This window comes from Odocoileus virginianus, chromosome 28 (genome assembly GCF_023699985.2).
Source record: "Odocoileus virginianus isolate 20LAN1187 ecotype Illinois chromosome 28, Ovbor_1.2, whole genome shotgun sequence".
Lineage (NCBI taxonomy): Eukaryota > Metazoa > Chordata > Mammalia > Artiodactyla > Cervidae > Odocoileus > Odocoileus virginianus.
Genome location: NC_069701.1, coordinates 32,782,680 through 32,793,548, shown reverse-complemented (window position 1 = coordinate 32,793,548; position 10,869 = coordinate 32,782,680). Strand labels below are relative to the sequence as shown.

The following is a 10,869-nucleotide window of genomic DNA, read 5'->3' as shown; positions in this document are numbered from 1 at the left end:
TAGGTCATACCTGAATGGTCTAGTGGTTTCCCCTACTTTCTTCAATTTAAGTCTGAATTTGGCAATAAGGAGTTCATGATCTGAGCCACAGTCAGCTCCTAGTCTTGTTTTTGCTGACTGTATAGAGCTTCTCCATCTTTGGCTGAAAAGAATATATAATCAATCTGATTTTGGTGTTGACCATCTGGTGATGTTCATGTGTAGAGTCTTCTCTTGTGTTGTTGGAAGAGGGTGTTTGCTATGACAAGTGCATTCTCTTGGCAAAACTCTATGAGCCTTTGCCCTGCTTCATTCCATACTCCAAGGCCAAATTTGCCAGTTACTCCAGGTGTTTCTTCCTACTTTTGCATTCCAGTCCCCTATAATGAAAAGGACATCTTTTTTGGGTGTTAGTTCTAAAAGGTCTTGTAGGTCTTCATAGAACCATTCAACTTCAGCTTATTCAGCATTACTGGTTGGGGTGTAGGCTTGGATTACCATGATATTGAATGGTTTGCCTTGGAAATGAACAGAGATCATTCTGTCATTTTTGAGATTGCATCCAAGTACTGCATTTTGGACTCTTTTGTTGACCATGATGGCTACTCCATTTCTTCTAAGGGATTCCTGCCCACAATAGTAAATATAATGGTCATCTGAGTTAAATTCACCCATTCCAATCCATTTTAGTTCGCTGATTCCTAGAATGTCAACATTCACCCTTGCCATCTCCTGTTTGACCACTTTCAATTTGCCTTGATTCAGGGACCTAACATTCCAGGTTCCTATGCATCAGACCTTGCTTCTATCACCAGTCACATCCATAACTGGGTATTGCTTTTGCTTTGGCTCCATCCTTTCATTCTTTCTGGAGTTATTTCTCCACTGATCTCCAGTAGCATATTGGACACCTACCAACCTGGGGAGTTCCTCTTTCAGTATCTTATCATTTTGCCTTTTCATACTGTTCATGGGGTTCTCAAGGCAAGAACACTGAAGTGGTTTGCCACTCCCTTCTCCAGTGGACCACATTCTGTCAGACCTCTCCACCATGACCTGTCTGTCTTAGGTGGCGCCACACGCCATGGCTTAGTTTTACTGAGTTAGACAAGGCTGTCGTCCGTGTGATCAGATTGGCTAGTTTTCTGTGATTATGGTTTCAGTGCGGCTGCCCTTTGATGCCCTGTTGCAACACCTACCATCTTAATGCAGTGCTAATTTCTGCTGTATAGCAAAGTGACTCAGTTATACATATATATATTCTTTTATATGCTTTTCCATTGTGGTTTTTCATAGGATATTGAATACAGTCTCTATGCTACAGAGTATTGTTGTTTACCCATCCTCTATGTAACAGTTTATGTCTCTAATCCCAAACTCGCACTCCATCCTTCCCCCACTCACCTCTCCCTTGGAAACCCCAAATCTGTTCTCTATGTCTTTGAGTCTGTTTCTGGTTCATAGATAGGTTCATTTGTGTAGTATTTTAGATTCTACCTATAAGTGATAGCATACGGTATTTGCCTTTCTCTTTTTGACTTACTTCACTAAACAGAATAATCTCTAGGTTCATCTGTATTGCTGCAAACGTATAGCTGTCTGCCTTTGGAAAACCTGCTTAACTTCTCCAGTCCTGCGTGAAATGGGGATGGCAAGGGAACCTACATCGCAGATTGATGGGAGTATTAGACGACATCATCAATGACCCAGAGTCATAGCCCAGTAAGGATTCAAAGAGCGAGCTCTGCAAATCCATGTGGAGAGTGTCCAGGTGGAGGAAGGGCAAGGGGATGGCTCAGAGGCAGGGGTATGTCAGGGATACGTGTGGGATCACCAGGAAGCCAGGTGGCGGTACAGAGTGGGCAAGAGGCAGAGGGAAGCAGGTGAGATAACACAGGTGGGGCAGCAAGTTGCTGTTTTATTTATTTTTTTTACCATGTTTACGTGATTTTTGTGGTTGGCTTCTTTTTATGGAAAGATACTGACTTCTTGTTTATTGCAGATACAAGTACCTGGCTAACTTTATTGTATGTGAGAAAAAAGGCAATTTAAGGAAACAAATGGAATACAGTACAGTAAAGCAAACTCATGAAGACTGTTCCTGGATGACTGAAATTTGTGAAACGAGAAAGGTGGGTCTCTTCCCACCCCCCACCTCATTTACTCAGCTCAAGTAGGTGCAGAATTTTGAGACTGAAACTTCACGATAACCTTGGATGTCACAGCTGGGATTCTGAACTTGTCTCTGATTTCAGAGCTTTCCAGCTGGATCACCTCACCCACCCACCACCTTACTGTACAGATGGAGACACTGAGGCCTGGGTGGGGAGAGGGAGGGGCAGGGAGAAACATTGACGGTTTGGTGGGAAGAGCTGGTCAATTACTGTCTGACTCAATGCCTCTGCTGCCGCCCATCCCACCCCCACCCACCCCGGAATCCAGGGATTCAGATGCCCAAGTTCTTGCAGGGACCTCTCGGTAGGATGAGTTGAGGGGAGACGGTGCCTCCCTGGGTTCTCAGGGACCTTCTCTGGCTCCACTCACAGCCCCATGTGGACAGGCTGGGGGAAGCAGCCTGGTGAAGAGGGTGCCAGGGGCTGCTGGCCCAGAGGTCCACTCCTGGGGCTGGCCAGGTGGGTGGGCAGCACCCGGCTGTGCTCTGGTCCAGCAGAAATGTTACAATGGGTGGGGGCCTGGAGATTCCTTCTGGGATGAGAGGCTGGGCTGGGTCCTTGGCTCAGCTACCAGCATGGGGCAGACATTTCTAGCAATGACACTGTTTGCCCCATCCTGGTAACTGCCCCTTGGAACCAGTTCATATCAGTCAGGGAGATGGGGTGAATTTGGACAGTGTGGGGATCCCAGGGCCTCTTCACCTCCTCTCCTGCTCGTCCTGCAGGTCGCCTTGAGTGACGTCCTCGTAGGATGGTGGAGGCATCATTGACTGCTCCTTGAGCTCCAGTGGTGAGTCAGGGACAAGGGACAGGTCATCCTCCTGCCAAAGAGAGAAGCCACTGTCCCTGATGCTCCGATGTGAGGAGCACGTGGTGATCAACAAAGCCCTTCCCAATGGCTCACTTGCTGGAGCCTCAAGTCCCCATGAAGGTGGGGAAACTGACACAAGCAAGGCCCCTTCTAGCTCTATGATGCCTTAACAAGAAGACTTCCTGCCAGACAGCCAGGCAGTGACTGAGACAACTTATTTGCTTGGTGTGAGTAAAACTCAAATGCAAAGTCATGTCAGTGCTATGTAAAAACTCAGAACATCATGACCCTAACACTGAAAACAATTGAAGTGCTAATCTTGCAGAATTACGGGGAATCTAGACCAAATGTGTGTATATATATATATATATTTTTTTTTTTTTTTTTTTTTAACAGTGATCTACAGTTAAGATTACAGTGTGAACTTTTTTTTCCCTTCAAAGAAAGGAGCCTAGGGTATCACTTTTGGGGTGGAGAGAGACTAGTCTTTTATTTCTAAATCTTTTTGGTCCCAGCCGGCCATTCTGCCAGCCTTACAAGTACTCGAGGGCTTGGCTCTGGGTGAAACATGCCTCGGACTGAGTCCTGGATTTCCTTACAGGTGTTTGACCTTGGAAAGTGACGTGGCCTCTTTACTTATCTGTAGAATGGTTTACTTATCTGTAGAATGGGGGGAAGGTCAGTGCCCACTCCAAGTTGGGCAGTTGACAAGATTATGTTAAATAAGTCATGTTTCTCTCACATGCTTAACAGACAGGGTACTTGGTATCCCTGAAGTGCTCAGTCCCTGTGATCCCCCATTTGCTGGCTCCCACCACAGCCACACCCCACAATGTACTGTGGCTCCACCAGCCTTCCCTGGCAGGTCTCTGAGCCATTGCCCCTGCTGTTCCCTCTGCTACGGGCAGCAGGCCTCCCACCTGCAGGCCCAGATCCTGCCTGTCTCCATGGATCTCCCCCATAAGGTCTCCAAGGGCTTGAGAGCTGGGAGCACAGTGGCCTGTTGGTCTGAGCATCCCTGGCCTTTCCTCCTCAGTGGCCCCACATTTTTCACCTTGAATTGGCACCCTCCCCCATCCCGTGCCTTTTCTCCCCTACTAGACTGTGAGCTGCCTCTGTGTGTGGTCCAACTTACTGGGCAACACCCCTCTGCCTGATGCTCCCCTTTCTGTGCCCTCCATAGCCTCGTTCCCCATCTCCTGGAGGCCCTCACCTCTGCAGACAGGCGGACATCCTTGTATGCCATGATGGCCATGAGCCCCGGCAGGAAGACCTCCACACAGGTGACACAGAGGAGGGCCAGCACTAGCCTCTGGATGTGGACCTGGGAGGGAGAGGGGAGGGAGAGGTGAGAGCCTTCACTGGGTGTCCACTCATCACCTGGGCGTGGGCAGCAGTCAGACCTGCTGGCAAGGACAGTGGGATTTCAGCTCCCAGGTGTGCCCAGGAGGCAGGGTGTGGCTCTGCTCTATGCCCAGCACTGGGCACCCATGGGTCCCCGGGGCATAGTGTCTGAGGACTGGGGTTTTCTCATGGGCCCCTGGTATAATGGCAGGTGGCCTTCAGCATCATCTCATCCAATCCCACTTAGACGGGGATATCTAAGCTCAGGAAGAAGCAGCATCACTTACAGCAGGGAAGGGGAACTGGATTGAAGATCACCATACAGCTGGGATATCTCTTGGGGCCACGTGCATCCGGTCGGGAATGTGTGCATGTGTGTGTCTGTGCATGTGTGTCCATGTGTGTGCTCAACCTGTGTGAGCATGCTGGAGGGTGATAAGGAATAGTGAACCACCGTGGTCAGAACACTTGGAAACTGATCTTGAGGCCAGCAGCCACCCTCATGGAACGGCTGGCCCATCTTCTGCTTCAGGAGTGAGTGCGTGCGTGCTAAGCTGCTTCAATCATGTCCGACTCTTTGCAACCCCATGGACTGTAGCCCGACAGGCTCCTCTGTCCATGGGATTCTCCAGGCAAGAATCCTGGGATGGGTTGCCATGCCCTCCTCCTGGTTCAGGGGAGGCTGTGGCTAACAGAGCACTGAGCTTGAAGTCTAGACCCCGCTGAGTCCTCGCTGCACCCCTGCCTTGCAGTATGGCCTTCATCCACTAGTTTAGCTTCTCTGGACCTCAGTCTTCACTTCCATAAAATGGGGGTAACAAGGTGAAGTCGGCTAGCTCTGCAAGGCTGCTGTGAGGTTCACAGTTATTGGGGTCACTGGGGCTATACTATTTATAGAGCCTTGAACAAAGAATCAGCAGTCCTAGATTATGGTCCTGAATTTGCTGCCAACTTGCTACTTGACCTCAGGCAGGCCCTTCCCCAACTCTGGGCTTCAGTTTCCTCAATGATTAAAGTGGGAGCCGTGAGTCCAGGCCCTGTCCAGCTCCTTGATGCCGACCAGCGAGAAGGCCAATATCATCTCTGTACCTTGGGGTGGGGGGATGGGCTGGCCACCCATGCTGGGCTCCAGATGAGGTTTTCTGAGAGCTAGAAACTTCCTCTGAGCCAAGCCCAAGGCAGGCCTTCCTGGAAGTCAGAGGACCATGGGGGCTGGGCACTCACAGTATCATTGGGGTACGGTTTCCAGATAGGGAACTCAAACGGAGTCTCCAGAAAGAGGTCCTTGGCAATGACAACGAGGCCAGCCAGCACGCAGAGGAAGCTGATGGAGTTCGCTATCAGGCACATCTTCTATAAGCAAAGAAGAAATAACAATCATTGTCCAAAGGCTACAGACGGAGTCTAAGTCCTCTTCTCCGGCCAGCCAGTAGCTCACCCTGGGACCTCAGGAAAATGTTGCCCATCTCCAAGCCTGAGACTCCTCACGCTAACATGGCTTTCTGAGCCAGCTGACCACCAAGCTCTGGGTTCTGATGCCTGATGATCTGAGGTGGAGCTGACGTAGTCATAGCAATAAAGTGTGCAATAAATGTAATGTGTTTGAATCATTGTGAAACCTTCCTGCCACCCCCCACCCAAATCTGTGGGAAAAAAAGTCTGTTCTATTGGATGGGATCAGGAGAACCAAAGGACTGCTGCTGGGTCCCTAGGTTTTGTAACAAAGAAGGATGTTCCCACCACCATCTCCCTCTCAAAGCTGTCCCCAGTCATATTGGCATCAGATATGCCAACTGATGCTTGCAATGAGGGAGATCTGGGCTCTATCCCTGGGTTGGGAAGATCCCCTAGGAAAGGGAACAGCTACCCACTCCAGTATTCTGGCCCAGAGAATTCCTTGAACTGTATAGTCCATGGGGTCACCATGAGTTGGACATGACATGTCTGAGCGACTTTCACTTTCACTTTCTCAGGCATCCAAATGCCCCCCTCCTCCACAGGAAAGGCCAGGATGAGCCCTGACGGTCCCCTATCCTCTCTCACTCAGGTCTGCCTCCTCCGCCACCTACCATGGCCCCTGAAATGCCTCTGTTCGTCCTTATCTTGGGTTATTTGTGCATTATTCCATGAGCCTCTTGCCAAGTGCAAACCCCTGTAACAGGGAAAGAGTATGAACATAAGGCTCCTCCAAGCCCTTGTGCTAGAGTGGATTTCTCTGCAGTAGGTGTTTCCCTAGGCTCATGTGTAGGAAGTGGGGATGCTTTTGGTTCTACAAGGGGCCCAGCCCAGGAGGAAGAGCCAGGGCTTTGCCAAGTATCTCCTGCCTCTGCTCTAGGTAAATATATACCCTTCTGATGTGATCCCTGAGAGGGCAGAGGGCAGCCACCACCCAGCCCAGGCTGGGGAGCCATGAGTATGGACCCAGCCAGGGCTTGGGGTTGGAGAGTGGGCTGAGGCCATGACACAGGGTTGGTGGGATGGTCCTTCCACCCCCATCCACCTCCATCCACCCAGGCTTGTGAGGGTGCCCACTCTGCCTCCCTTGGCCACCCCGGGCTAGAAAGATGCTCAGACACCTGCTGCCCAAGCTTCGTGCATGGGCGAGGGAGACAGGAGGTCCAAGGAGTTGTGGGGACACAGAAGCCAGCCATGGCAGATCAGGCAAGACTACTTGGAAGAGGAGACATGTAAGCTAAGCTTTGAAGAATGATCAGAAGGAAAGTCAAAGCCAGGAGTGAATGCCCAGTGGGGAGAGGGTAAGGTACTCTGGCAGAAAATAGCGCAGAGCAGGCAAGAAAGAATTGTGTCTGGCTGGGCCTTAGGGGTGAGATGTTGGTGGACTCCCAGCTGTAACCTGGCTTTCGGGACTCGCAGACTTGCTGACATGGGAGGTAAGCCGAGGGCACAGGGGAGCCTAGGGGTGATTGCCAGAATAGTCACCCAGGCTGCTGGATGAACAGGCTGGGTGACACCTCCAGGCCTGGCTTGATGGGACGGTGGCCAGAGCTGGGGTGGTGGAAGAGCAGCAGGTGGAGAGAACGGCAGGGAGTCGGGGTGAGAGGCAGGCCTCCACGACAGGGGCTTTTCTGCTTGGACCCTCTGTGCCATCCAGAAGGCTTGTACCCATTTCTGGCAAATCCTGGCGAACTGCCTCTGGAATCCCCACTATACACGATGCCCTTTGCAACATTAGCCCACACTTGGGATGGGAGAGAACGGTCCTAACCCTCCAACTCACCAGATAATTTTTCTGAAACGACTCCATTGTTATTGCCAAGATCCCGGAAATGAGGAACTGTGGAACAGATTTGAAACAGTCTTAAGAGAGAGGCTGGGGTTCCTTGAAACCCACAAATTCCCTTCCCACTATGGCCTTAAAAAAGACAACCTGTGGGGGCTGGTGGGGTAGGGAACATCATTCCTCCAACAAAGCGAGCTCACCTGCCCCGACACGGTCCATCCCAGGCCCCGCTCCAGCCAGGCTACTCTTCTCTCCTGCTTCCCTAGTGTAGCAGCCCAGACCACCCCTCTGCAAGCAACTGAACTATGGCTCCCACTCCAAGCCTCGCTCCTTTCTTGGATCCTACAGTTTGGAGGATATTAGCTCTTGGTTCCAGGGTCTCTGGTATTTTTCTTCAATTATTCTTTCATATGTGTGCTGAGCGCCTACTATGCACCCATCACTGGGAGCACAGGGATGGGTAGGCACTCATGTGGAGACAGTAGTTTCCCCGCTGTGTACAGAAAGCTCGGATGGGAACCGTGGGGACAGAAGACTGAAGTGGCAATGGGCGAGGGGCCAGCACACGTGTCTAGGAGGGTGTCTGGGAGCTGGTACTGGGTGTAGAAGCAGGACTCCACTGTGACCTGGGATAGAAGAGGATGCCCTGGGGATCCTCCAGGGAAGGTGTGGGCAGTGGTCTCCTCTCTCCTCCCACCCTGGCTGAGAGCTTTGTGCCCTGCAGACTGGCCCTGACAGAGACTCCGGGCATCAGGGATGTGTGCCCAGATCCAAAGGCCTCCGAGGAAGCCTGGGGAAGGTGCGGCTGCCCCAGCTCACATTCACCCTCCTCTGTGCTGGATGCACTTGGTAATTAGAGGAGGGTACCAAGATCTTCCCTGGTGGCTCAGCAGTAAAGCATCCACCTGCAATGCAGGAGACCTGGGTTCAATTCCTGGGTCAGGAAGATCCCCTGGAGGACGGAATGGCAACCCACTCCAGTATTCTTGCCTGGAGAATTCCATGGACAGAGGACCCTGGCAGACTACAGTCCATGGGGTAGGTAGCAAAGAGTCAGACACGACTGACGCAACTTAGCATGCATGTACCACTGAGAGCCCGGGGGCTGCTCCCTTGGGCTGCAGGCCCGCGGGAGCCCCTGGGAAGAAGCTGCTTCCAGTGTGACTGGGAGAGGCTGGGCAGGGGCCGAAGCAGCCTTGCTGCTATTCATTCACTCCACCCCACCCTGCACCCCCTCCCAAAAGCCAGGTCCTCAGGACCTGCCTGCGCATCTCCAAAGCCGGCCCATATTTTGACATCTACTCACAGAGGCAGCCCCCCAGAACGGATACCAACACTTCTGGACCACCAGGTGAAGGTTCTGGACGGCAGCCACCAGGTAACCTCCGATGAACAAGTACACCAGAGCGATGACCACATGGACAGCCTGGGCGAGACAGGGGCAGGGGACAGAGAGCCGCTGTCAGGGAACTGGCCCTGATGGAGGCCGTTGAGCTCCTGTCCCAGCGAGCTGCACAGAGCTCACTTCCTGCCTTCTAAAGGATGCTGGTGGGCCTGCAAGGAAGGACCGCTTCTTGAGAAGGCAGGTGGGAGTCACGTACCTGTCCTACCGCCTGTGGCCATGGCAGTGTCTATGGGGGCTGGGGGGATGGAAAAGAGAGGGGAAGGGGAGGAAGCTTCTTCTGCTGAGTCTTCTATGAGCCACATAGAGCCAGTGTCGTGTGGATGTAGACTGCCTCTCCCATCCCTCCATGGATTTTTAAATCTTAGAATGAGGGTTAAGCACTGTCTCAATCCCGTCCATCCTCAGGTCTCCCTGCATTACCACCCCCACCCCTGCACCACGTGCCCCCTCTACTCCATTCCCTCCCCCCACCCCAGCACCGCACTGTAGGAAATGGACACTCACGCCCAGCTCCTTGAGAGCGCGACTACTCTTCCTGGGCTTCTCCCGGTGCCAGTTTGCAGGTGGGAGGTCAGGCTGGGTCACCTTCTGGGACAGATCTGTCAGGCCAGGCGGGGTAGGGCTGAGGGCCTCCTTTGATGGGGGTCCTTCGGCTTCCGACCTGGGAGTAACTGTGGATGCTCCATTGGCTTCTGCTGCCATGACTCCAGCTGAGGACCTGGCTGCTGGCCGAGGAGAAAGGCTGGGTCAAAACTATCTCATTTCTCGGGCTCGTGCCTGGGTGCCTGTCCCATCTGTCCTCTGGACCAGGACTTTCCAGAACAGCAGCTGGCCTGAACTTGCTTTGACCTGGAATCCGCTGGGTCTGGGAATGGGGAGAAGCTGACTCATAGCCTCTGCCCCTTCTAGGGCAGAAAGACAAGGACCATACATAATTCCCCATCATTGCAAGACAGATTGACCCCCACCCAAACTGGCTGACTGCAGTTTGGCCAAGAGCCCAGGGTGTAGGAGGCTTGGGCAAGTGGGGGAATCTCTGTAACCAGCCCCCATCCATTGACTTCAGTTCAGTTCAGTTCAGTTGCTCAGTCGTGTCCAACTCTTTGTGACCCCACGGACTGTAGCACGCCAGGCTTCCCTGTCCTTCACCAACTCCCAGAGCTTACTCAAACTCATGTCCATTGAGTTAGTGATGCCATCCAACCATCTCATCTTCTGTCGTCCCCTTCTCCTCCTGCCTTCAATCTTTCCCAACATCCAGGTCTTTCCCAATGAGTTGGCTCTTTGCATCAGGTGGCCAGAGTATTGGAGTTTCAGCTTCAGCATCAGTCCTTCCAACAAATATTCAGGACTGATTTCCTCTAGGATGGACTGGTTTGATCTCCTTGCAGTCCAAGGGACTGTCAAGAATCTCCAACACCACAAGTCAAAAGCATCAGTTCTTTGGCGCTCAGCTTTCCTTATAGTCCAACTCTCACATCCATACATGACTACTGGAAAAACCATAGCTTTGACTAGACAGACCTTTGTTAGCAAAGTAATGCCTCTGCTTTTTATTATGCTGTCTAGATTGGTCATAACTTTTCTTCCAAGGAACAAGTGTCTTTTAATTTCCATTGGCTTAGGATGAGCCAAAAGAAGGCAGATGGGGATCAAATAATTGTCCTACCACCCGGGGTGATGGTGGTGGCTCTTGGGTGTGGGGCATTAGGGAATAGAAGGGAAGGAAACTTCTGCTGAGGGCTTACAAGGAGCCACAAGGGAGCCAGGAAGCCATTTAGCAATGACAATAAATCAACATTTACTAGAGTTTTCTCTGTTGCAAGCACCAGGATGAGCATTTTAGATGCATTACCTGATTGTATCCTCATCTCAACCCTATGGGTTGTCCTTCCTCCCATTTTGCAGATAGGGC

At 51.8% G+C, this 10,869-nt stretch overlaps 1 protein-coding gene across 1 annotated transcript; it reads right to left on the bottom strand.

Moving 5' to 3' along the window:
* Positions 1 to 2,816: 2,816 nt before the first annotated feature.
* On the bottom strand, positions 2,817 to 9,656 carry MS4A10 (membrane spanning 4-domains A10). The gene is made up of 6 exons (XM_070457084.1): positions 9,459 to 9,656; positions 8,856 to 8,975; positions 7,547 to 7,603; positions 5,533 to 5,661; positions 4,178 to 4,288; positions 2,817 to 2,974 (listed from the first exon to the last, which is right to left on the bottom strand). The coding sequence occupies exons 1-6, from the start codon at positions 9,654 to 9,656 to the stop codon at positions 2,852 to 2,854; spliced, it is 738 nt and encodes a 245-aa protein (XP_070313185.1). The 3' UTR covers positions 2,817 to 2,851.
* Between the last annotated feature and the right edge of the window lie 1,213 nt (positions 9,657 to 10,869).

Excerpts from the sequence above, each read along its gene's own strand:
- MS4A10 (XM_070457084.1), bottom strand. The coding sequence starts at position 9,656 with ATGGCAGCAGAAGCCAATGGAGCATCCACAGTTACTCCCAGGTCGGAA. Across the intron at positions 8,976-9,458 it reads GCGCTCTCAAGGAGCTGGGC|GCTGTCCATGTGGTCATCGC; the intron begins GTGAGTGTCCAT and ends TGTCTCGCCCAG. Across the intron at positions 2,975-4,177 it reads ATGTCCGCCTGTCTGCAGAG|GAGGATGACCTGTCCCTTGT; the intron begins GTGAGGGCCTCC and ends TCTCTTTGGCAG.